The following is a 27,301-nucleotide window of genomic DNA, read 5'->3' on the forward strand; positions in this document are numbered from 1 at the left end:
TCCCAGATGCCAGCCAAGGGCCAGCCTTGCAAACAGGCCTTTCTAAGGAGAGCAGTCTCAGGTCTGCTATATTATGTGTTTTCTGCACAGGTACAAAGCACATGCCTTGAAATAATCTCATTCAAGGGACAAGGGAGTAGGACATTTGAAGATGTCTGGTTTTCTCCAGACTTTGCCCTGCAAGCCTTTTCCCTCCGGAGTCAGTTCTTGAGAGTCATCGATTAATACCTACTCCCAATAATGCGCTTCAGGCATGCCATGTGAGCAGAGCCACCTTCTGTGGGTCTCAAAACAATGACAGTGACCTTAGACTAAGCGATATGGTTGGAAATTAGCTAGAGCTTACTGGAAGGTTTTGAGCGATATGAGTGGGGCGCTGGCAGCATCAGATACAGTAGTTATTCTAGAAATTGGACGGGGACAACAGAACCATGTGTATAGGGTAGTTCACATGCCTGGGGTCGTGTGGCAGTATTGTAACTGTGAATGAAGAGACCGAGGTCAAGGCTTCCCTCTAACCTCCTTAGGTAGATGCCTCCTTCCTGTGTCTGCTCATTGGAGGAATGGGAAAGTGTGTGTGTTTGTGTTTGTGTGTGTGTGTGTGTGTGAGAGAGAGAGAGAGGGCATGTGTGTGTGTGTGTGTGTGTGTGAGCATTGTGGGGGCAGAAAATCCTGGTACATTTGCTGTATTTTAAACTTCCACTTCTAATCTTTCAGTTCTGAGCAGTGTGAATAGGCAGATAAACAAATGTTTGCTATAGCCTCAAACATTCATGCCAGAACATTTTTTTCCCTCCTTCCACACAAGTAAATTAAGAGAACAGTGCTCTGTTGTATAATTTGAAGATGGCTATTAATTTGTGTTGGATTGCATTTCTTAAGCATGTTATGTTATTGGAGGAGCAGGAGACAGGCTGGCCTGGCCGCCCCCGGAGGAGGCGCTTGTGGGGAAGCTTTGAAGCTGGAGCAGGAAGGAGTGAAATGACACAGTCTGATGATGATCACGGTAATGCAGGCCTTGCAGCCTGGCGACATTCTTCAAAGGCAACTAACTGCAAGACTGCCCTCTTCCCCTCCCCTCTCAGACGTCTCCAAGACCCTGCCAACCGCCAGATGAAACCAATCTTCCTAGAGCCTCGTGTGGTGGTCTCAGGCATCGCTTGGGAGTGCCTTAGAAATTCGGCGTCTCAAATGCAGTCTTGGGCCACACCCCAGCTCTCCAGGATCAGAATCTGCCGTTTAATAAGACCCTAAGGGATGCATGGCTCATCCAGGTCGGAGTCAGATCTCACCCGAGGCCGCACATTGGCAGCACCTGGGGAGCTTTTAAAAATGCTGATGCCTGGGCGCTGCCCCAGGGACCCCGGTTTAATGACTCTGGGCGGGGCCTGCTCCTTGGGCTTTCTGAATGCTCCCACGTGGTTCGGCTGCGCACCCCGGGCTGGGAACCGTGGGGTTCCCTGGCAGTACCCTTCTGGAATTCTCCTTCCCCAGCCTCCCAGGCCCGTGACTGCTTAATCTCTTCCCTCTGTGGCTCTTTCTCTGCTCTCTGCTCCTGGCTCCCCGATTTCTGAAGGCAGCCCAGTCTCTTTTCTTTCTTTGTTACCTCCTGGCCATTCTCCAAAGTGCCTCTGCGGGGGCGGGAGCTTGTGAGAAATTCGAGCCTCAGCCATGCCCCAGACCTGCTGAATCAGCACCTGCAGTTTAACCAGAAGCCCAGGGGATGCGCATGTGCATTGTCATATGAGAAGCGCTGGTCTAGGTGACGTAAGCTGAGAAAGAAACCCAGGGAATCTGCTGGAATGTAGGGAGCCTGGGCTCAGGAACTGGAAGGCGTCTGTCTGGGTCTCTGGCTTGTTTGTTCTCTAGCTGTCTCAACTTGCCACTGTGGTCATTTGGGGCTAGATCATTCTTCTCTGTGCGGGCCGTCCTGTGCATTTAGGACGTTGGGCAGCATCTCTGGCTTCTACCCACTTCATGCCATAGCAATCCCCCTCCCTAGAGGTGATAACCAAGAATGTCTCCAGGCATTGTCAAGCGTCCCCTGGGGGCAGAATGGTCTCCAGGGGACACTTTGCTGTCTGCCTCTGGCCTCATTCCCTCCCGCCATAGACCCTCGGTAGGGTTGGTGGCTCCAAGTTAGCCACTGCCCTGGAAAGAGAGACTTCCTTTCTCCTCCTCGTCCATGTGTGCGGCCCTCCCTGCATGGGTCCCACGCTCATCCCCACAGCCAGTCATTGTGCCTGGTGGTTGGAGCACTGTCATTGGCCAGATTGGGTTGTGTGCCACATCTGGGGCCAGGGGCTAGCTTTGTTAGCAATTGAAGGAGACTGGGAGAGTTCTGAGGGAGGCACAAATGACTATTTTGGACCACTCTAGCACCCCTTTACGGACCCAAGTCCTCCGCTGACCCTTCACCCAATAACAAGCTCATTTAGCAAATATCTGTTGTGTGGCAACGAACAGCTGGGCCCTGTTCCAGGGAGGGCATTTTATAAACAGTCTTCAGGACCATCCTAGGAGGTGGTCTTGTTAGCCCGTGTTACAGGTGAGCAGACTGCAGCTCAGCAGGGCTGGTGACACCCATGGCAACCTGTGGAGCCCAGTTGCTCCCTAATTCCCCCCACCCTGTGCCCTGCTGTCAGCCCTACCTTTCTGTCACCCCCTTGAGCTCCTCCTCCCCTCCAGGCTGCCCTACATTTTCATATAGCTGAACGAATTGTAAAAGGAACACTGTGTCATCATGCCTCTGCTCAAGTCAGGAAAGACTGTTGCTGCTGTCATCTTTTGTCCCCTCCCCAGTCCCCTCACCTCCCTGCCCCTCAAAATGCTCTCCTGACTTCTGTTGGGTTTACATCTCTACTTTTCTTTGTAGATTTACCAAAGAATTCTGGTTCCTGAGCTTTGTAATTTACTTCTGCCCGTTTTTGAACATGATGTAAATGGGATCGCACAGCATATTTGGATGCATCCGGATTCTTTTGCTCTGTATTCTGTGTTTACTCATTGCAAGCATACTTTGGGAAGTGCTTGAGTCAAAGGGTGGGTAGATGAGAAGTCACTGAAGGTGACAGAGGAACGGCCATGGGTCACAGAGGGAATTACCTTGGCATTACTTGGGCAGAGCTGGAGTGGTGGGCTACGCAGTTAGGAGGTTGCGGTGACCTGGGTAGGAGCTTCAGCTAAGGGTCTGAAGGCCATGGGGAGGATGGCAGGTGAGGCCTGGTAGGCTTGGGAGGGATGTCCTGCCTTCTCTTTCTGACAAGGTAGGAGTTACAGATTGGAGGAGATGGAAAAAGGGGGAAGCATTCCTCATACAGGCTTGTTGGACCAGCAGGAGCTGAACCAGCAGTCGTCTTGGGTTGCAGTGAAACCCCCTCTGAGACTAGTGGCTTCCAGCACCAAGGAGCTGGCAGCCAGCAGCCAGCAGCCACTGAGCCCAGCACCTCTCGTAATCCACAAGGTTGGAAGAAAACAACTCGGTAAAGGCTGCTTGTGATGAGTCACTGGGGCTCCTGGAAAATCTGTAAGAAATGAAGCTTTTGAGATGTTTATTTTTAGCTGCCATCTGACCATGGCCTGTCTCTGAACTTGATGTTCTTGGGCCCTCTCCTCTGGCTGTGTGTTCTAGAATTTCTATTGTGTCCTGTGCTTTTCATGTTGTCATGTGAACACTACAGGTAACCGTGATGATCTTGAACACTTTGTTAGCGCTATGGTATGATCATATTTTTATTCATGAACCAAGGCACCTGGAATCTTGAAGCATTCGGATCACTAATTAATTGGAGAAACTTTTCTGATGGTAGGCTCTCACAGAAACCTCTCTCTCTCTCTTTCCCTCTCTCTCTGCCTCCTTCTCTCTCTCTCTGTCTCTCTCTCTCTCTCTCTGTCTCTGTGTGTGTGTCTCTGTGTGTGCGTGTGTGTGTGTGTGTGTGTGTGTGTGTGTAATAGGAACTCATTTTTATTTTCCCAAAGCTTTAAGGTTGAAATGTTGACAGTGACATGGGTTTCTGGAAACTCATTCCTTCCCTTAAATAATCCTAAGGGGAGTGACTGTGGCCACTTGTCTTTATATTATACTTGTCCCCGTGGGTCACGATGATTTGTTTGCTGGGTTTTGTTGGGAGGTGAGGGCTGCAAATGTGCTGGTAGCTCTGGTGCCTCGGACAGTGGCCTGGCAGATAGCAGATGCCCAATAAACACCCATGGTGTAAAGCAGGGGCCGGCAAAGCACAGCCTGCAGGCCAGATCCAGCCCGTTCCTGTTTTTGTAAATAAAGTGTTATCAGCAGGCAGCCACATCCCTTCATTTCCATATTGTCTGTGGCTGCTCCGCTGTACAATGGCACAGTCCAGTAATCGCAATGGAGACTGTGTGGCCCGCAAAGCTGAAAAGATTTCCCATCTGGCCCTTTCTGGGAAAGATTTGCAAACCCCTATCAGTTAAGTTACTATGAGGAAACAGGAAGGAGCAAGGGGCAGGAACAGCTTGTGGGAGAGGCTCATGAGAGCCAGAGGTGCTTTTAGTAGCAGTTTCTACCCTGCCCACGCTGGCAGGGGACCCTGCCGGGACTCGCCTCTAGGGTGGCCTTCCTTGCTTGTTGGAGACTTTTAATCTTTTAATCTGAGTTATGACTTTCCGTTCCATCTGTCCAAGTCATCTGGGGATTAGCTAATAGAGCAAGTTGGCAAATAATCTGACATGGTCTGATTTGGGAGGGGAATACTGGCATAAACATTGGCAGGTTCTGTGGCACCTGGCCACTGCCGGGCAGAGGACAGAGGGAACAGGTGGAAGGGCTTCAACCACAGCGTTTTATGGGCGGTGTAAATACTGATGGCAGCACGAAGTGTAATGGCTCCAAATTGGAAATTACCCCAGTGTCACCAGCAGTAGAATGGATAACTACATTGGGGCTGATTCCTCAGTCAAATACTGTGAAACAGGAGTGGGCCGAGTTCGTGATCCTGCGGGCCAACTCCAGCTCACTGCCTGCTTTCGCACAGCTTAGGAGCTAAGAATGGTTTTTGCATTTTTATATGGTTGAGAAAAAACCAAAAGAATAATATTTTGCAACACATGAAGATGATATGGAATTCGTATATCAGTGTCCGTGAATAAAGTTTTATTGAAACACAGCACCAGGCATTGATGTGTCTATGGTCTCTGGCTGCTTTCCAATGACAGCGGTGGAGCTGAGTAGTCTCGACAGAGACTACATGGCCCAGAAAGCTTCAAATATTTACTCTCTGGCCCTTCACAGAAAATGTTTGGTGGTCCCTGTTACAAGGCAGAGAGAATGAACAGATAGTTACACTGAACAACATGGGTAGATCTTGCAACATAATACAGAATGAAAGAAGCTGGAAACAAGATTTCATTTCTTTAAAGTTCAGAAGCAGGCAACAGTAATCTATAGTGTGAGGGTCGGGATAGTGGTTACCCTTTGGGGTGGGTCAGGGACTAGCGGGGGCTTGAAGTGGTGTCTAGGGGCTGGTCATGTTTCATCCCTTGATCTGAGCGCTCCATACATGGGTGAGTTCCCTTTGTGAAAATGTGTGGAGCTGTTCATTTGTGATTTTTGCATTTTACGAATAGATGTTTACTTCAATAAAAAGCTTACTCAAGAAAAGTGATTTCAGTCTGGCAGCTCCTCAGAAGGTTAAACAGAGTTCCCATCTGACCCAGCAATCCACTCCTGGGCATATACCCAAGAGAAATGAAGACATATGTCCGTGCAAAGACTTGTACACAGATGTTCCTAAGAGCCTTATTCATAATAGCCCAAAAGTAGAAACAACCCAAATGGCCGTCAGCTGATGAGTGGATAAACAAAATGTGATACAGCCACACAATGGAATCTTATTCAGCAATAAATAAAAAGGGGTGAAGCACTGATACGCGCCACAGCCTGGATGAACCTTGAAAGCATTATGCTAGGTGGAAGAAGCCAGATGCAAGAGGCCACATACTGCATGATTCCACTTATATGAAATGTCCAGAATAGGCAAACGCATAGGATGGAAAGTACATTAGTGGCTGCCTAGGCTGGGAGAAGGAAGTGATTGCTAATGGGTAGGGGGTCGCTTTTAGGGGGATGAAAATGTTCTGGAATTGGGTAGTGGTAATGATTGGACAGCCTTGTGAATTTCCTGTAAACCACTGAATTGTACACTTTAAAAGAGTACATCTTATGGTATGTGAATTACCTCTTTAAAAATGCTGTAAGAGATTGCTGCCACAGACCTGTGTGTATCTGTACAAGTCAGAAGGAAAAGGTCTCAAGGTGACAGCCACCTCGTCCATTCTTCCTGCTACTCCTCCAAATGCAGATATCTTGAAAGTTGACAGGCAGGGGGAATGCCTGACTTCCCCCAGGTAATCCAGACCCTTCCTCTAGATCCAAGCCAGTTGAGTAGCACAGAGCAGTTTCTAGAAGGTAGCTAACATGGTCATGTTAATTTTGCTACTTTTGTTTACTAAAACTGCAATTCTCAGAAAAACAGGATAAACTAAAAGATCCTAGATAACTTGCTTCCTGGACTTTTCCTGTGATTATGCCTGACTTCACCCCCATTTTCCTGATGTCTGTTTTCCTTTGGTCTGATTGGAGAGGAATGGGAATCTTTGTAGTAGCCACTGGGGCCCATTCCCATAGCTGAGCCTGGGCTGTCGGCTCCTTGCTGGTTCCTCCAAGACATCTTTGCTTCACAGCCAAAGAAATGGAAAAGTAAAAAACAAACAAAAAACAAAAACAGAACAAAACAAAACAAAAACATTAAAAAGGACTTCATTGCTTACCTGTAGGTTGCTTTTTATATATAGTTCTCAATCTCTTATGAATTAAACTTCTTGGGCCCCACTTCTAGGTGTTAAGGGCCATAATGGTTGCAAATATAGTGATAACTTCTGAGAGGATCCCTTTTGAGGGTGTGAGATGACCACCCATAGGATCTCAAGGTTTTCATTTCGCTGACACTGAAGAGTGTATTTCTTAGGATTTTCTGCTCTGTAATGACAGATAATCACAGCTGGCAGTGAAGATAGCTCTGAACTTTCTGTAAAGTCCCAGGCCTAAACATTATCTGTGGCAGAGACAAACAGTTTTAATTAACGACAAAAGGTCTGCTTGTCCCTGCGAGGGTGAAAGGGGCTGGTGCTGTTTCATTCCCTGTGCCACGTACTGGGGTGAAAGGGCAGGGGAGGGAGCATCCCAGGGTCCTGGCTTTCGAGAGAGGGGCAGAGAGGGTCAGCTGTGGTCACACACCCACACTTGGGAGTCGTACAAGTCTCTTGGTTAGTGGTCTTGCCACTTTGAATAGAGGTATTTCATATTTGAAAGAAAACAGTCTAAACAGTCTCCTCAAAGTAAATGCTTTGAGGAGTTTTTAGGAAAAGCTATTTCGAATGTCAGGCATAGATTCATGTTTTAATGGCCTCACTGATTCTTGGTAAGTGGAATCCCACAGAAGGTCCCCCAGAAGCTCAGTTGGACCACCACAATCTCCCTGAGCAGAACTGGAGTCCATCAGGTCCCCCTATCAGCTACAGACAGCGGAGGAGTGAGCAGATCAACTTCAGAAACGAGGCGACATGCAGCGGGGTAAGGAAGGGGTGTTTTCATGAAACATGATTTTCATTTTAACAAACATTTATGAAGCGCTAACCACATGCCAGGCACAAATTGCTTTACAAATGTCAGCTCATTCCGTCTTCTTCACAGCACCCTGAGGCAGGTAGTGCTGCAATTCCTACTTCATAGATGGGGAGACTGAGGCACAATAAGAAAGGTCTAACAACTTGCTTAAGGTCACACGGGTAGTAAGTGGCAGAGCTGAGGTCTGAACCCATGCAGTGCTGTTCTGGAGTCTGTGTTTTAACCAGTATGTGTGTGATGCTGCCTCTCTTGTGATGAACATCAGAATATGGAGGGACAAAGTGCAATACTGAAGATCCAAATATCTCATACTGCCAATTTGTTTTAAAATACGTCTGCGAAGAAAACATACCAACAGGTTATGGGAGTTATCAAGGGCATGATGATGGGTAATCCTTATTTTTTTCTCGATACTTTTCTGTATTTGTCAAGAAGTTTTGTAAGCTGGGTGGTTGGTTGTGTGTTTAAAAAAAAACAGCCACAATAATACCTCTGATTTCTGAATGCTCATCTAGAACTTTGCCATTTCCCCATCAAGAGGTGGAGTCTACTTCCTCTCACCTTGAAACTGGGTGGGAATTTGTGATTGCCTCAATGAAGAGCAAGTGGCAAAAGGGACGGTACCTGACTTCTGAGGCTGAGCCACGCAAGGTGATACAGCTTCTGCCTGGTCTCGCTCTCTTAACACGCTTGCTTTGGGGCCCAGAGCCTCTGGGTAAGATATACTGCCACCCGGCCGGGCGCAGTGGCTCACGCCTGTATTCCCAGCACTTTGGGATGCAGAGGTGGGCAGATCACCTGAGGTCGGGAGTTTGAGACCAGCCTGACCAACATGGAGAAACACCATCTCTACTAAAAATACAAAATTAGCTGGGCGTGGTGGCGCATGCCTGTAATCCCAGCTACTTGAAAGGCTGAGGCAGGAGAACAGCTTGAACCTGGGAGGCGGAGGTTGTGGTGAGCTGAGATTGCGCCATTGCACTCCAGCCTGGGCAACAAGAGTGAAACTCCATCTCAAAAAAAAAAAAGAAAAGAAAAGAAAAGAAATACTGCCACCCAAAGTCACATGCTGAAGAGACCACATGGGGATGCCACATGGAAAGAGAGAGAGGCCTGGGAACCCCAGCTGTTCTAGTCTCCAGCTGTTGAGTCTCTTGGCCCAGGCACCAGATGTGTGAGTGAACAAGCCTTCGGATGATGCCAGCCCCAGCCCCTGTCTGACCAAGACCTTGTGAAAGACCCTGGGTGAGGATGGTCTTGCTGAGTCCAGTGAGACCCCAGTACCAGGTTAGATAAAGATGTGATGGGCTGCATGCAGTGGCTCACACCTGTAAACCCAGCATTTTGGGAGGCTGAGGTAGGAGGATTGTTTGAGCCCAGGAGTTTGAGACCAGCCTGGGCAACATAGCGAGACCCCATCTCTACAGATAATTTAAAAAATTAGCCAGTGTGCTGGCATGCATCTGTGGTCCCATCTACTCAAGAGGCTGAGGCAGGAGGATCGCTTGAGTCTGGGAGGTTGAGGCTGTGTTGAGCTGTGCTTGTGCCACTGCACTCTAGTGTGGGTGACAGAGTGAGACCCTGAGAAAAAAAAAAAAAGAAAGAAAAGAAAAGAAAGAATCCTTTGGGATGGCTAAAGAGGATACCCCAACTGTGTCTGGGGAAATTAATGCAAGTTCCACAGATAGGGTGAAACAGAACAGGGTTCTGCAGTGTGAATAGGAGCTTTCAAGGCAGAGGAGAAGGTTCAAGGTAGAAGAGAAAAGCACATTCAAAGATACTGGCTTCTACCTGACATTTTTGGTCAAACATGGATAACCATGATTCACCTAGGGTAGCATTTTTATATTCAGCCAAGCCTTGATTCTACTTAGAATCTGTCCTTCTAGATCTTGATCTAGGTGATTACCTGCTTTCTTTCATCTTCTAGAACCTGCTGTGTTATTGCTAATACCCAACCATAAAAAGTCCAGGTTTCCCTTGAGTGTTACAGATTCCTGTTCTGGGGGCAAGCTGACCCATTCAGAGTCACTTTTAACATCAGAGCTGTAAATGACATCATTAATACTATTGTATTAATACATGCTTGTCTTCGTTGGGTCCTGGGTAAAGTGAGTTTTACTGGACAGGATCTGCTGTTGAAGAACTTGAGCCTGACTTCCTGGGGTCTTCATGCTTGGAGACCAAACCTACTGATACTTTCTTGCCTTGAGGCATTGGTTACAAGATATAGGTGTCCTGCATTCCTTCCACAGTTCCTTTGGAGGCAAATAATGGTTGTGTAGGAGAGATGTTCTCTTGTCAGGCAGGATACCTCCAGCTTGAACTGAGGCAAATTCCACTCCACCCTCTCACTATTGGTACTGTCATGTATGGCTGCTCCAGTCCTCCCCAGAGTTGGTCTGCATTGCTCCAGCTAACTTGACCTGTCTTCCTTTCTCTCCCTCAGAGCTCAAGTTCATTCTACCTATTAACCCATTATTATCATGCTGCTGAATAACAACTCCTTCAAAGGACTCAGTGGCTTAAAACAACAACCATTCATTATTTTCACAAGTCTACAGGTTGGCTGCATGGTTGGATTGGGCCAAAGTTGGCTGATCTTGGCTGGACTCACACACAAATCTGTGGTCGGCTGGACCTAGATGATTTTTTTCCCCCTTTGAGATGGAGTCTCGCTCTGTCACCCATGCTGGAGTGCGGTGGCGCAATCTTGGCTCACTGCAACCTCCACCTCCCACGTTCAAGTGATTCTCCTGCCTCAGCCTCCTGAGTAGCTGGGACTACAGGCACCTGCCACCACACCTGGCTAATTTTTGTATTTTTAGTGGAGATGGGGTTTCACCATGTTGGCCAGGCTGGTCTTGAACTCCTGACCTCAGGTGATCCACCCGCCTCGGCCTCCCACAGTGCTGGGATTACAGGCATGAGCCACTGTGCCTGGCCCCTAGATGATCTTTTAACCCCAACCTCACAATAGACATCACCACCTCCTTCTGGGTCCCCAGGGAAGTCCTCTGAGGCTCTGCAGATCAGAGACTGTTTATTTTCCTCAGGACCACTACATGTTCCGTCAAAGTTTAAAGATATGATTGTTCTCTACAGTGACTTTTTGTTTCAAGCATTATTGCCTTTAGTAGTTGTTTGACCAGAGATGTAGTTAAATTTTAGGTAGTATCAACTCCTTTTGGATAGACTGTCCAAGTCCCTACGATTCTATCTGCTGGCTGGGTTTTTCTGACAAGGGCTTTCTTGGAGGGTCAACAGCCTGTCGTCTTGTTTTTCCCATCAGAGATTTTCTTTCCCACATATATTAAGAGGTTATTTTCATGTTGTTTGTGTATAAATGAGAATGAAATCTTTGCTTTCTAATTTTACTTTCTTCATATCATTGGTTGCTACTGACTTATGCAATGTGATTCTTCCCTGGGCACTCATCAGGGGGTGTTGTTTTCAACTTGGCATGGCTCAAACCTCAAACTTTTAAGGTTTTAAAGCAGCCGAGTTGCACTGATGATCAATAAATCAATCACTGTGACCACTTTATTGCTTGTAAGGTGATTACCCTACTTTGCCCATAGTGACTCTTCAATTTGATTAAAATGCAGTTTCATTGGGTCGTGGTTGAGCCCTCCAGATATATAAATACATGAGAGAAGCCTGCACTCAAATGTTTTTATAACCACCCTTCAAATTTTTAACCATCTATGCCAGCACTTTTGTGGTCCTCATCCTATAATTCAAATTTCCATGCTCTTTGCCAAAGTAATTCTTATTTAGTGCATATTCCAACCTCTTGTCTCTGTAAGAGTGTATTCTTTTTTCTGCTAACTGGTGGTGAGTCTTGGTTCCACTGCAAAGCATTTTCTACAGCTGAAATGAGCTCCTGTGCAATCTGTAGATCAGGCTCTGATGGTGGGAGAATATGGGAGATGGTGTTGGTTCACTCGCGATTGTTTTCCAGGTGAGGGGAGCTGGAATAGTGGGAGTGGAATTATTATCTTGGACAGGAAAGGAAGACACGTTCAACTGTGCTACTGCCCTGGCAGCAGGAGCCCTTTTGACTGCATTTTAAGACATTAAAAATGAGCATCTGTCCTGGAGCTCCTTGCCCAGGGCAGTGTGCCACCAGCTTCTCATGGCTCTTGGCTCGCGGCAGGTTGTCCCACCTCCCTTGTCCAGCTCCAGGGTGGCCCCACTCACACAGAGGGCTCCTGCCATCTGCAGATTGCCTGGGCTCCCACCAGCTCATTAAAGTCTTGCCAACATTTTCACTGTGCCGTTGGAGTACATTTTGAATATCCATGATGACAATCACGTAGGCTGCCTGCCTGAGTGGTCCACTTTGTCTCCCATAGGAACCAATTATTGGTTTGATTACCATTGTTTTCATTTAAACCCTATTTGCCCCTCCAGCCCTGTCATTTGGACACCTTGCTTTTGCAGAATGTGAGGTTTTCCAGGAATGTATATAATTAATTGATCCTCATTTGCAAAGGGTCCATATTTGCAAATTTGCCTACTGGCTAAAATGTATGTGTAGCTCCCAGATCAATACTCGTGGAGCTTTCGAGGTTGTTCATAGATACGTGTATGTGTAGAGCGACAAAAAGTGCCAGCAGCACCCGTTCCTCACTGAGGTCTGAGAAGGCGATGCTCTACCTTCCTGCTTCCACTCTCCTCCTGTCAACAAGGGTCCTTTTCATGTTCTATTTAGTGCCATGTTTTTCACGGTTTTGTGCTTTTTTTGTTGGTAATTTTGCTGTTTAAAATGGCCCTGCAATGCAGTGCTGGGAAGCTGTCTGGTGTTCCTGAGTGTAGGAGGGCTGTGACGTGTTTTATGGAGAAGCCTTGTTCAGGCATGAGTGATAGTGCTGCCGGCTGTGAGGTCAATGTTAATAACTCAACAATATCTCTTAGAGTGTCTTTAAACAGAAGTACATAAACAAGGTACATCTTGATTGTTTGATGAAAATGTGACCAAAGATTTTGCAGGAACCTAACCCTGTATTCTCTTGGGAACAGTAGTTCAGTATTCAGTAATTCAGTGTTTGAGGTGACTTTATAGAGCATAACCTCCACGAATAATGAGAATTGACTGTATATATTTCATTACAACACAGATGCCTATGCTGAAAGAATTTTTCTTATATAAGAAAATAGGGCACATGGACTATTCTTCTGCCATGTCCGTGGCATGTCCTGCTCATGTCTTTAACGACCGGTTTTCTTGCCCAGGTGTAATTAGCATGGTCAATGCGGGAGCGATGAGTGGCTCTGGAAACCTGATGGATTTCCTTGATGAGCCGTTCCCTGACGTGGGGACGTATGAGGACTTCCACACCATCGACTGGCTAAGGGAAAAGTCACGGGACACCGACAGACACAGGAAGGTAGGTGGCATTCCGAAAGGACACACTGCAAATGGCTAAGCCATGTTTTCATTCAAAAGTTACTGAGCTGGGGCTTAGGTCCATGTACGTGAGATGTGCTGGGTTAGGGTCTAAAGAAGAAAAGAGCCAGTGGGAGGAGCAGATATATTGGCTGATCATTGTACTAGCAGGAGATTTGGGCAGGACGCTGTGGCATGTGGAGGGATTGTGGTGTGGAGGAGAGGGAGGGGACTTTGCAGGTGCCATTTCTGGACCTGTTTTCTCATTCATGAGGATGGAAGCGATTATGCCTGAAGAGGAAATGAGATTATGTGTATATGAAAGCACATATGACAGTGCCTGGTGTCTAGCTGGCAATCAGTATATATTTTAATGGACCACAGTGTTCATCTGTCAAGTGCTGGGGGATCATTTAGGTTTGGTGAGGGAAGGGTTTCTGAGCAAGGGTAGCATTTCAGTTGGGTCTTGAAAGATGGCTAAGATTTTGCCAGGCAGAGGAAGGACGAGGATTCTAAACATCAGGAATGCCCCCCTTTTTTAAGTCACAAAGGCATGAAAGAATGTGATGTATCTGGGCAATTCAGGGAGCTCCGAGGATCTGGTGGAGGATTCCTGCAGGGGGAGGGATAGGGATGAGTGTGGAAATGCAGGCAGCAGGGCCACGTGGGAACGGCCATGCTGGCGGTGGAGAGGAGTTTGTATTTCATGCTGAAAGCCACAGAAGACAATAAAGATGCGCTGCGAAGGGAGAAACAGGAAGCTTGGAAATGAGTCCAGGAGACTGAAGGCAGTGATGTGTAGGTGGAGAGAGGGGATCAGAATCGAGAGGTATTTTGAGGCGCCACGGACAGGATTCAGGGGAGGTGCTGGGGCCAGGAGGGGAGTGGGGTCACAGAACACCAGGCTGCGGCCTGATGAGGATGATGCCTTTGATGCCTAGAGGAAGCAAGAGGGGACTGGCAGACTGCGGGGGAGGCCAGTGAGTTCTGTGTAGATGCGTTGGTTTGAGCTGCGCTGCGGACGGGTGATCACAGGTGGCGAGAAGTCTGTGGTTCAAGGGTGAGGGAAGGGCCGGGGGGAGAATGAGTTCCCTGTGTGCAAGTGGAGGCTGAAGCTTTAGAAACAGCCACGGTGGCCTGGGTGTGTAGAGACAGAAGGGAAGAGGCGGTCAAAACCCCAGGCAGTGCCCAGAGTTACCAGGTCTAGGGGAGGCAGATGGGGAGCCTGTGACAAGAGGGGACCGTGCCAAGAGCAGTCCCCTGTGAATGGAAAGGGTGTTGTGTAGGGGCCTGCTCACAAGGTCACCCTCTATAGAGAGGTCACGTAGGAGGCAAGTCAGCGGCATGGGGGCTGGCAGTGAGGGGAGAGCTGCTTCAGACGAGGGTGAGGAGTGACATGGACAGTGTGACCATGTCACATCGCCTCACGAGGGCTGGCACGAAAGGAGGAGGGGAATGTGTAGGGAGCCAGGCTCAGTCATGAAGATGTTGCAGCCTCTTGGCTCTAGAGTGCAGGAATGTAGGGTTGAGGCAGGGTTCCCTCTGGAGCACAGCTCAGCAGACTGCGTCCTGCGGGCCGAAGCCAGCTGGCACCTTGTTTTATAAATAAAGTTTTATTGGAACTCAGCCATGCCCATCCATTTCCATATTTTTATGATTCCTTTTGTGCTACAGTGGCAGGGTTGAGGAGTTGCAACGGAGACCATCCGGCCCGCAAAGCCCAAAATATTTACTCTCTGTTCCTTTACAGAAAACATTTGCCCACCCCTGGTCTAAAAGGCCGTGAGGGAGTGATGATCTCAGAGGAGCATACGATTCTGTTAGCACAGGGAGGTGTGTATAGGTATGTCCATCTGCTGTGGGAAACGTGATCTATGCCAGCTAATTCTAAGTTTGTGCTGCTAAAATTTAACCTTGAAAACAAAAGGAGGAGATGAAGTCTGTGTGAAGAGGCTTTTTAATGAAACTTAGCAATGTAAGTTAAGATAGTAGCTCGTATTCGGAATGGAGACACCGAACCAATGTCCCCCTTCAGCATGGCTTTTAAATCATCAAAGATCAAACCACATTTAGTATGTTTTTTAATTAAGTGAATTCTTTGAGTGTGTGCTCAAATTCTTTGGAGACTATTGTATCTTTATAGCTCTGTGAACTAGAAAGCCCCTCTTACCATTGCGGCACATAACTGAAAGAATCACGTCAGTGGGAATTTAGCTGCTTGATGACATTCATTTTATTTTCTTAATTACCCTGTTTCCCGAGGAAACAGTTTCAAGGAAAAAGGCATGAATTGAAAAATGCATTCAGATCAGTTGCTGTATCTGCTTTGTTCTAGATCACCAGCAAGAGCAAGGAGTCCGTATGGGAGTTCATCAAGAGCCTGCTGGATGCCTGGTCGGGATGGGTGGTGATGCTGCTCATCGGCCTGCTGGCGGGTACGTGGATGGGCATGCGGCACTCCCGTGGGAAGCTGCAGAGGCCGAAACCTCAAAACACGAACCCTCTGGGAGATTTGGAATATGGCGCGTGTCGCTTTTACCCCTGTGGGAGGGATTTATTTCTTGAAATATCTAAGGGCAAAATGCATGACTGTATATTTAACCTAAAATCCATCATCAATAAGGCATGCCCAAGGCATGAGCTCAGGCACAAGCGTCTGGAGAGCTGTGACGATAGAGCTGGTAGCCTTTCCACACAGAGCAGAGTTTTCTTACTATACCGGATTTGACTGAAAACACACATTTTTTGGAAACAGTCTTGTTCCGTTGCCCAGGCTGGAGGGCAGTGGAATGATACCAGTTCACTGCAGCCTCCACTTCCTGGGGTTGAGCAATCCTCCCACCTCAGCCTCCTGAGTAGCCAGGACCACAGGCATGCGCCACCACGCTCAGCTAATTTTTGTTATTTTTTCATAGAGATGGGGTCTCACTATGTTGCCCAGGCTGGTCTCAAACTCCTGGGCTCCAGCCATCCTCCTGCCTCAGCCGAAGTGTTGGGATTACAGGTGTGAGCCACTGAGCCCAGCCAAGCACACATTTTATATTCGGTTCTTCTTGATTATGTAGATGGCAACAAATTCAGGGACTGTTTTATCTTCAATAACAAAATGTCATGTGAGATTGCCTTTTACTACTACTGGTAGGCTCTAGGATGAACTGGAAACATCCTGCAACAGTCAGCACCATGCTAGACACCCACGGGAGCTGAGGCAGGCCCAGAGGCCTCCATCGTCCTGACCCTCAGGAACTCTGCATCTTTCCTTTTTAGAATCCCAACACCATGTTTGCGAGCAGTAGATGTTTCCGGAGTAAATGGATTCTATCTGGAGGGGAAACCCGTCTTTTTAATATCAAACGCACCAGCCCTTCCTGGAAATCGTTTCCTAAAACTTATGTCCTTCTAGGAGATTGTGAAGGTTAATGTCTAAGAATAAAAAATTTGGCATGACGAAGAGGTTTCCTTAATAAAAATCCCCTGCATATAACAACATAATAATTATGGTTAGAGAACAGATCAGGGAATTGACTAGAACACAGGCAGAATATATGTAGTAAGTGGTCTAAGAAGGACAGAACACAAATGGGGTAAGATAGAGTTTTGTGAGTCCAGGGACTTTCAGTTTCCAGGTGATCTTGATTTATCCCATAGCTCATCGGAGGAGGGGCTTGGTTGCCAGGGAAGGGCTCTACCTCCCTCACCTGCCTCAGCATCCCATAAAGAGCTAAGAGGAATGCTCGGAGGGGGAGTCCTTTCCTACTAGTCACAGATGCTGTCTGTCCATTTCTCCAAGCCTGTCCTTCCTTTACCAGTGGCGTTTCCCATCATGTACTGGCAGCAGCCAGGGCAGGAAATTAGACTTCATTGTCACAAGGTATTGGACGACCAATTTTGCTTGACTGCTTCTATGAAGGCCTTTGAAGGTGGGCCAGGTGGGAGTTTGCTATGAATTTTGATGTCCTTATTTAGAGTAGCTTGATAAAACCTTATAGTATGTCATTTTTCTTGGCTCGTAGGAAGGAGAAATAAATAGGGTAAATGAAGAAACTCAGAACAGAAATAGATGTTCTGATAACGGCACAGCTCAGATTTATTGACTGACCTAGGAGCCCAGTTGGGCTGACTTTAATCTGATTTTGACCAGCTGGCTTTATTATCCACTTGATTTCCATCAGCTCTTTCATGAGGGGGAATTAAAAACAATATGCTGCTGCCCGGGCTTCACTTAAACAGTATCTCTGGAGAGGACCTCTGGCTTGAGTACAGCCTGCCCCTCCCCTCTGTGATTGTAATGTGCAGCCAGGGGCGAGCACCGCTGGCCAAAGGAGAGCCCGTGGGCACATCAGCAGGGAAATACATGGGAGGGTGAGAATGGGGTGATGCTGAAAATGAAGGGGCTACAGTGTTCTTTTGATTTGGATGCACTTTGAAGGGACAGCCAGAGAGCCATGTCCCACTCACTTCCCCCTTCCTCGCTGGACTAACAGTGGAGAGGATCCGGCGTCTCACTGCCTGGCTGGCTGTCCTCTCAGTGGCTGTTTGTCTTCGGACTCCCCTCATGGGTAGGCCCACAGCAAATCAGCAGGTGCTTATCAGAAGTCACCGCTGGGTGTCACTGTTGGACCACGAAAGAAAGCTGAGGCCTGCTGAAGCGCAGTCAGAACCAGAATCAGCAAGGAAGATTAGGTGTGCAGTAGGGAGGTTGTGAATGAATGAATGAATAATGATGAAACTTGGGGTGATCATCCTGTTTGCCCCTGGATATCTGCAGGACCCTCCCATCTTCTTCACCTTCTCTTCAAATACTGCACGATGTCACTTATATGTGGAGTCTAAAAAAAAACACAAAAAACCAGTGTCATAGAAACAGAGTAGAAAGGCGGCTGCTAGAGGGAGGGGTGGGGACAGGATGGGGAAAGAGATGTTGATCAGAGGGTGTAAGTTTCAGTTAGACTGGAGGGATAAGCTTTAGTGAGCGGTCGCATTGCATGGTGACCACAGTTAATAATCATGTATTGTATATCTCAAAATTGCTGAAAGAGTAGACTTTAATAATCTCACCACAAAAATAAACTGGGGAGGTGATTCGGTTGGTGCGAAGGTAATTGTGGTTTTTGCCATTAAAATAACGGCATGATCGGATCTTTAATTAGCTCGATCAAGTCTTTCTATAATGTATACATAGGTCAAAACATGCCATTGATATACACAATTATTATGTGTCAGTTTTAAAAAGTTAAAAAATCAAGATAATGAGCTCTTTGCCTTTGTTCTTCCTATGGAAAAACAAAGAACTATGGATAGTTCTAAATTTGACATTACCGGACCCTGTGGAAAGACCTCATGAAATACTAAATATTATCGTTCTTGCGTGCTGTTGCTAGGGGGCAGTGTTTACTTAGCTGACTGCAAAATAGCATTAAGCGGAACCAAGCTTGCATCCAGGATTTCATGATCTGGAGAAAATACTTTGAGCATGTAGGATTTCTTTTCATTGGGTTTCAGTTTCCAACTTTAAATCAGGAAATAGTTTTCACCATTCCACAAGATATATGTACTTCAAAACATCGTGTTGTATGTGATTAAAACATACAATGTTATGTGTCCATTTTAAAATGAAAGAATAAATCAGGAAATAGCTAATGATATCTCTAACTTAATTAGACTAATTATATATATTTGTATATTTGGAATCAAGTCTTTCATTATTGAATTGCATGTTTAAAAATTTCAAACCTGTCTGATATTTAAAATTCAAAAAACAATAAAATTACATCCCTCCCTGTCTAAGCCTCACCTCCCTCACCTGCTGTATGGATGTATATATGAATGTATGTAAAGCTTTATTGAAATATAGCTTACATACCATACAATTCACCCATTTAAAGTATACAATTCAGTGGTTTTTAATGTATCACAGAGTTGTACAACCATCACCATGGTCGGTTTTAGAATAATGTTATCATCCCCAAAAGAACCATTATACCCTTTAGCTATCAAGCCCCTGCTCCCCAACCATCCGCCTTCCAGCCCTAGGCCACTGTTAACCTGCTTTCTGTCTCTATGGATTTGTCTGTTCTGGGCATTTCATATAAATGGAGTCGTACAATATATGTTCTTTGTGATTAACTTCTTCTACTCAGCATAATATGTTCAAAGTTTGTCCATGTTGTAGCATGTGTCAGTACTTCATTTTCACTGCCAAGTACAGTTCCATTGTATGGATAGACCACACGTTGTTTATTCACTTATCCATTGATGGATATTTGTTTCTACTTTGTGACTATTTTGAAGAATGCTGCTATGAACATTTTTGTATAAGTGTTTGTGTGCATGGATGTTTTCATTTCTATTCTCTAGGAATAGAATTGGTTTTTTTGAGACAGGGTCTGGTTCTGGTGCGATCATGGTTCGTTACAGACTGGGCTTGAGCAATCCGCCTGCCTCAGCCTCCTGAGTAGCTGGGACTATAGGTGCGTGCCACCATATTGGGTTAATTTTTTTTTTTTTTTTTTTTTGTAGAGACAGGATCTTGTCATGCTGTTCAGGCTGGTGCTGAACTCCTGGCCTCAAACGATTTGTCCACCTCGGCCTTCCAAAGTGCTGGGACTACTGGCATAAGCCACTGCGCCTGGCCCTTATACTTTTTAACAGAGCCTTTAATATACTTATTTTCTCCTGTCCCAGGTACAGTTACACAAAAGCAGGGGCTTGGGTCTACTCTTTTCACTGCCGTATTCCCAAGACATGGACGAGTAACTGGCATGTAGTAGGTACATGTTCAATAACTATCCCTTGAATGAATGAATGGACCTGAGTTTTCTGATTTTTTCATTCATTTATTGCAATATTTTATTCAACATGGATATATAGTGCCAACTATGCATCTGACATGGATATAACAATGGACAAGACAGATAGAGTCCTTGCCCACTTAGAGTGGACACAGGGTCTGGATGCCAGGCCTGACCCCCCACTGTGGTATAAAAACCAGACAATGAAACCTTATTTACCCACCACTTATAGACTAGTGGAAGTACACACACACACACACACACACACACACTTGCGCATGCACACACACACACAGAGGGAGAGAAAGAGCTAATTGTGATATCATGACGTGAGAGGTGTGGTGATGGGGAAGGTCAGGCAGCCACAGGAATGCCAGGGAAGTACACCTAACCCAGGCTTAGGAAATCAGGAAAGAGTTCCCAAAGGAGGTGATACAAATGCTGGAATCTGGATGATAAGTAGGAGTCTGATGGGAGGAGAGGGCAGTGCTTGCTGAGGTGGTGCAGGTAGGAGAGCATGGCACATTCCAGGAACAGGGAGTGGGCAGGGTGTGGGGAGTTAGTGAGGGAAAGAGATGAAGCTGGAGAGATCTGAGGGGCCAGCTGTCAGGGTGGGTGACCTGTTGAGGATTTGGGTGTTCTTCCAAGAATAATGGGTAACCATGGCAGGGCTTTCCACAGGGGAGTGGCACGGGTCAGCCTGGCATTTGGAAAGCCTGTTTGACCACAGTGTGGAGAGGCCATGAATGGGGCAGGACTGAGGCTGGAGACCAGAGAGGAAGGTCCTGCAGCAGTCCAGCCAGCAATGACTTCAACACGGTGATCTGAAAGACAGCCCAAGTGGGGATAGGGGTAAGTGCAGTGATTCGAGAGAGATTTCAGAGGTGGAGCTGCTGGGATATGGGGATTGCCTGGAAGGGTGTTGCTTTCCCAGATTTCTAGTTTGCACAGTAGTGTGCCTGGATGGTGGGTTCCTCTTCCAGCTGAGACAAAGCCGAGGCTGGGAGGAGGATGCTTTAGTTCGGTGTTGGATGGCGGTGGGCTGAAGTGGAGATACCTAGTAGACCCAAGAAGGCAAATAGACTTGTGTTCTTTGACAATGCCCATTCATTGGCTTTGACTGCCTGGGGCTTTGCTACAAAGATTTGGGAGGGTAAGTCCACAAGTGTGTGTCATGATTGATTAGTGATGTCTGTCATGGGTATGTCAAAAGAATTGTGAAGGGGAATCCAATAGAGTGTGCTGTTATTGATTGGTGATGTCTGCTGTGGACATTGGAAGCTGATGGCTGGGCTATGTAGTGATTGGTTCTGTAATAGGCAGTGGGCTCTATGTGCTTGGAAAAGCATAGCTTGAGATGTACATTTATACCTAATGGTAAATAGAAGGATATGAGTAAGGTTGCCAGGGTTGAGAGCATAGTATAAAAAGAGAAAAGGGTTTAGGGTCAAGCTTTGAGGAAATGGCCTTTTAGAAGTTGGGTGGAGGAGTCAGAAAGATCAGAGGAGTCAGAGCAAACCAGAGAGTGAGGAGGAAAGCAGGAGAGCATGATGTGGAAGCCAAGGGAAGAGGTGTTTCTAGAAGGGTGGAGTGGTCAACAGAGTCAGATGATGCTGAGAGCTCTGGAACTGGGGTCAGCAAACTTTTTCTGCAAGAGGCCAGAGAGTAAATATTTTCAGGTTTGTGGCCCATGTGGTTTCTGTCTCAGCTCTTCAGTTCTGCCACTGTAGCATGAAGGCAGCTACAGAGTGCATGTAATTGAATGGTGTGGCTGTGCTCCAATAAAACTTTATTTACGAAAACAGGCTGTGGGCCAGATTTGGCCCATGGGCTGTAGTTTGTGGGTCCTGTTCTAGAGGAATGAGCTAAGGCCATTGCCTTAGCTGCATGGGAATCTCCTGGTAGATTGAGGGGATGGACTGGGCCAAGGGAAGGAAAGAGATTGGATGGTGACTAGAGGGGAAAGTGGAAACAGGGAGGGTTTTTTTTTTTAATGTTTAAATGCTGATGGCAAGGAGAGGAAGAGGTTGAAGATACAGGAGAAAGAAAGGGGAATGGGAAGAACGAGGCCCCATGGAGGAAGGAGATGTAGAGCTGAGGTGGGCGGCGTCCGATGCAACACTAGGAGAAGAGAAGGGAGGGGTGAGTGCTGATGCCAGGTGTGGATGCTTTCGGTGAGGATGTGGATGCAGAACCGGTCCTGTAATAACGATGCAGGGAAAAGGCTGAAAAATGAAGATGCTTAAAGCATTCTCTGCCTTTGTGAGAGATGAGAATGCATTATTCTGGAAAGAGACCCAAGGCCGCCTTTTGTGATCCATTCAACTGCACATTCCATTTTCTCCCATTTCTATTGGCTTTGAAAATAGTTATTTAGTTTTATAGACCCATAATTCTTTATAATTTAAATAAGGCAGAGTTTTAATAAACAGGATTTTCCTGAGTTTGGTTCTCATTTGGTGGCAAAACCTTACTCATTTATGATGTGAGGCCGTCGTAGTTGTTATGAGTCCATTTTGTCTGAATTATCATGTTTCCCTGAGAAATATTAATGTGTGTGATTCTAGGATCCTGCCCCAGAAGCCACCGAGAGAGTTCTGTCTTTTACAGTATAAATACCCAGTGTCAAAGACTTGGAAAGGGAAAAACAACTGCAAAAGTTGCTTGTCTCTCCTACTCAATTCAAGCTACTGAGCCCTTTGTATTTCTCACTGGGCTTGTGCTACCTTGCCCATACCATAAATGTTCAAGTGCTGCAAGGTTCATGAAAGAAGCTTCCTATGTAAGTGACAGCCCCATTGCAAGTTTATTGCCTGCTCTGGAATCTGGGCCATCATTTCTGGTGTGCCCCTGCCTGGCCGCCGTGTTGCACCTGGTCTCATTCTTGTTGCATCGTGGGGCGACTCCTCTTAGTGGCTCGTGTTACTTCTTCCAGGCACCTTGGCTGGGGTCATCGATCTCGCCGTGGACTGGATGACGGACCTGAAGGAGGGGGTCTGCCTGTCTGCCTTCTGGTATAGCCATGAGCAGTGTTGCTGGACTTCTAACGAGACCACTTTTGAGGACAGAGACAAGTGTCCCCTGTGGCAGAAATGGTCGGAGCTGCTGGTGAATCAGTCAGAGGTGGGTATTTGGGCAGGCTCCTGGCTGGGGACCCATGCCATTCCATGCGTGCTTGGGAATGCTGCTGGGAGATTTGTGAATGTCTGTGATTTCACCTTCAAGTGCCTGCTCTGAAGTTCGTGGCTTAACACTAGGGTGACTGGCTTTTTCTAGCTCTAATGCTACCATTCAAACTTCACTTGCAAAACCCTTCCCCACTGTTTCATGTGCACAGTGCATATATATATATATATATATGTATATATATATATATATATATATACACTTTAAGCCTCATATTTGGCTTTATCTTGTTATATTTGGCTTTATTTTTTCTTACCGAAGGTGGTTTGCTGATCATGCTGAAGAAGTAAGGTTGACTTTGATATCTTCTAATTGAGAAGAACATAACTTTTTAAGTTATCCTTTAAAAAAAACAACTTTAGTGAGATAAATTCACAGTTCGTATTGTTCACCCATTTAAAGTGTATGATTTAATGCTTGTAGTATATTCAGTTTTGCAGCCATTACCACAATCTAATTTTAGAACATTTTCATCATCCTTTCCAAAACTGTCTCCATTAGCAGTCACTCCCATGTCCCCCAACCTGCCAGCTCTGAGCAACCACTAATCTACCTTTTGTCTCTCTAGATTTGCCTCTTCTGGATGTTTCATGTAAATGAAATCATACAATGTGTGGACTTGGTGTCTGGCTTCTTCCACCTAGCATCATGTTTCCAGATTTCTTCCTATTGTAGCATGAGCCATTACTTCATTTTTTTATGCCCGAATAATATTCTGTTGTATGAATGGACCACATTTTATTTATCCATTTGTTGGTTGCTTTTGCTTTTTGGCTATGATGAATGATGTTGCTATAAACATTTCTGTACAGGTTTTTGTGAAGGCATATGTTTCATTTCTCTCGAGTATGTATCTGGGAGTGGAGTTGCTGGGTCAGATGGTTACTCTATGTTTAACCTTTTGAGCAGCTGCCAGACTGTTTTCCACAGTGGCTGTTCCATTTTACATTCTCACCAGCAGTGTATGAGACTTCCAATTTGTTCACCTTGCTGTCAGCACTTGTTATTATCCGTTTTTGATTATAGCCATCCTAGTGGTTATGAAGTGGCATTTCACTGTGCTTTCAGTCATCTTCCATTGCATTTTATGACCACATTATAGAGGATGTTCTGGGCCTTCTATAAAGAGAATGCCCTAGGCACAGGAGATAATAGTGGTGAACCACAGACCCATAGCATTTAGAGCTTCAGATCTTTATTAAAACCTTGGTTCAGGAAAGAGTTAACTTCTAACCTGTTTCAGTGGTTACCACCATGACTATGGGTTATTAAAGGATCAGAAAGCCACGTGAAGGGGAACCAGGTTGTCAAGCTTCACATTAGGGGTAACGTGAGGATCTCTCAAGCTAGAACTAATCTTGCAAGATATATGTAATCTATTTATACATCTCCTTGCTTCCCCACTTTTTTTTTTTTTTTTTTTTTTTTGCCTGACTGACTTACCACAGCTGAAGACATTTGGAATGCACTTTGCCATTTTTGCTAAACCTCTTTCTCAGTGGAATTGAAAATTAATTCCTTCAAATCGCAGAAGTAGACAGGGATCTTGAAATCTCACACGTTCTCAGTGCTCTCCATTACTTCCAAAAAGAAATTCTCTACTTGGGTTGATGGGAGCGGGCAGACAGAATTGGCTGTGCGCCATATTTTTATTCTTCTCTCCTACTTGCAATGTGTGTTTTGGGGAAATACAGCCATCCATCTTTTCAACTGTTTTTAAGATTTATACTTTGATTCGAAGAATTACCTTTAGTAAGAGTGAGAGTTATTTTTAGCCTCCAAAAAAGTACATATTTAAGTGGGTGAAAGGTATTTCTTAGTCCGATTTCTCACCGCATAGGGTGTGAATATATGTGCTTGTAAAGGCCAGAGCGGTCTCCTGGAACGTGTTTTTGCATTTAATAGGCACACATGTGGCTGTCCATGGCCTGACTTGTAGGTGACCTCTCTTTCCTGCTCCCCTTACTTAAGTAATCCAGATGGTGGCAAGAAGCTGAGGTCTACAGAGTGTGGTCTGTACCCAGCAGACCAGGCCCTTCAGGAATAGGACCCCAGACTGTGTGTTTGGTTCAGAAGACCTTCCCCATACATCAGATAATTTGGAATAAATGGTTCAATGAATTATTCTGAAAGTATCACGTTTTTCTTCTCTGATAGTGCCTCTCAAATGTTAGTGTGCATAGAACCTCCTGGAGGGCTTGTTAAAACACAGTTATCTGGGCCCCAGCCGTGAGTGTCTGGTGTCTGGTTCAGCAGTTCTGGGCTGAGGCCTGAGAGTCTGCATGTCTCATAAGCCGCTGATGTGGCTGGACCATGGACCCCACCTTGAGCAGCAGTATTCTAAAATACAGGCCCGACCTGTATTCACTGGCAGTGCGAGTGCTTGCTGTGGTTGGGTGTGGCCTTAATGAAAGCTAAGAGAGACCAAGCCACCACAGACAAGACAAAACTAATCTGCCAGGGTCTCGGAGGCAGGATTTTCTGCGTCACACCTTTGATTAACTCTATGCAAGTGGTGATTAAAACCAAGCATCATCCACGGTTTCCATTACTGCTGAGCCTTCCCTCTGTAGAAGGCACGTGTAAACAGCTCCCGGAGAAACACCCGCTGCTCTGTTTGTGTGTACTGACTGTAGCAATAGCAACAGCTGATAAACCTACGCTGGCCTTTTGGTTTATACAGGATGGGGACCAAACCTGCCCAATCCCGTCAAAGCTTTTGTTGTCAAGACAGATGGGGAGGGGTTGAGTCTGTTGCTCAGGTCAGCTGTGGCTAATGTTTCCGTTTTTGTTTTGTGTCTGTTGTCTAGGGTGCCAGTGCTTACATTCTGAATTACTTAATGTACATCCTATGGGCGCTGCTGTTTGCATTTTTGGCCGTCTCCCTGGTGCGTGTATTTGCACCATATGCCTGTGGCTCTGGCATACCAGAGGTGAGTTCTGGCTGATTTTTTTTGTACCAATAATAAGAATAGCAAATTCTTCTTTAGCACTGTCGTGCCAAGCACAGTTCCAAGCATTTTACTTCTACTAACCCATTAAGCTTCACAATAAGACTATGACGTAGGTACTATTATTCTGCATTTGATAGTTGACTAAAGCACAGAGAGGTTAAGAAGTAACTTGCCCCAGGTAACCAAGCTGGCAAGCTGTGAGTTGAACCCAGTGTTCTGACTTCAGGATTTACACACTATCTTCAAGATTTCTGTGCTATTGCTTCTCCGATGATAAAAGCCTTGTCTTTGTAAACCAGGCATATCTCTTAAAGCCTGTGGAATCAGAGTTCATTAACCACACACATAAACACGCTGTAATAACTCATCAGTGCATCTATGATGTAATGTGAGAGACGATAGTGGAGGTTTGTTGCTGTGAAAGTTCACTGACGATGAAACCTCTCTTGCCACGTTTTGCTCTTCTGGTGGCAAGCTAATAGCAATCTTTTAAAAACCTGAATTTCGCCTTTAGTACATGCACTGTGAACGTACCCCCGTGAATTTAGAGTTCTTATAAACAGTTTTCAGCACTTTCATGTAACCAAAGTATGAGGGAAGTGACCTCACCGATTAAGGGGAGTGCCTGAGACCAAACTTGAAACCTGTGAGGACCTACTGGGCAGAATCATGGTAATTGAGCTGATTCCCGAAAAGCCCAGATAGTGGAAATTTTAGCCAGAAGTAATTTTAAAAGTTCTGGTATTATCGCTGTAATCCATGCAGTTCAGTTCTCCTTCGGGTTGATGCCTTAGCGATGCCCACAGGCAGTGGGCTAGAGAGTTTGAAGATGTAGTAAATCCACACCCTTTGGGAGGGCCCTCTAGCCCTGACGGTGGTCCAGGCAGTTTGCAGAAAGGGCTGAAGTCATGAAAAGACGATCAGAGGCAAAATTCAACATGGTCTTTTTTCAGGAAAGATAGAAAGAAGAAGTCTTAATATGTCATGCTGAATTTTTGATGGTTGATGTTAACACATTGCTTCAGGAACCTGAAAAATAAGCTGTATTACCATCCTATTTTCTCAGCGCAGCCAGTTCTGCTATAATGCGACATACGCATTCCTAAAAATCACCATGCCGTGCAAAATCACACAACAGAAACCACGGGGCTTTATGGGGAACATGAATTAGGGGCACAATACACAAAACTTCATCCCTGACACATACGACAAAAAGAGGAACCTAGTAAAAACAGGAGCACAGTTGTACACATTAAGTGGCTAAGAAATATGTAAATACCACAATAAATATATCACTTCCTGCAAAGAACTTGAAGTT

At 46.0% G+C, this 27,301-nt stretch overlaps 1 protein-coding gene across 1 annotated transcript in view; it reads left to right on the forward strand.

The window, feature by feature from the left end:
- CLCN4 (chloride voltage-gated channel 4) overlaps positions 1–27,301 on the forward strand; it is an 80,928-nt gene that overhangs the window by 15,236 nt on the left and 38,391 nt on the right. The window contains exons 3-6 of the mRNA XM_003261002.4: positions 12,899–13,053; positions 15,388–15,487; positions 22,779–22,966; positions 25,840–25,962. Coding sequence (XP_003261050.1) covers positions 12,910–13,053; positions 15,388–15,487; positions 22,779–22,966; positions 25,840–25,962 — 555 coding nt within the window. The 5' untranslated portion in view covers positions 12,899–12,909. The remainder of the gene's footprint in view (positions 1–12,898; positions 13,054–15,387; positions 15,488–22,778; positions 22,967–25,839; positions 25,963–27,301) is intronic.

This window comes from Nomascus leucogenys, chromosome X (genome assembly GCF_006542625.1).
Source record: "Nomascus leucogenys isolate Asia chromosome X, Asia_NLE_v1, whole genome shotgun sequence".
NCBI classification, from domain to species: Eukaryota; Metazoa; Chordata; class Mammalia; order Primates; family Hylobatidae; genus Nomascus; species Nomascus leucogenys.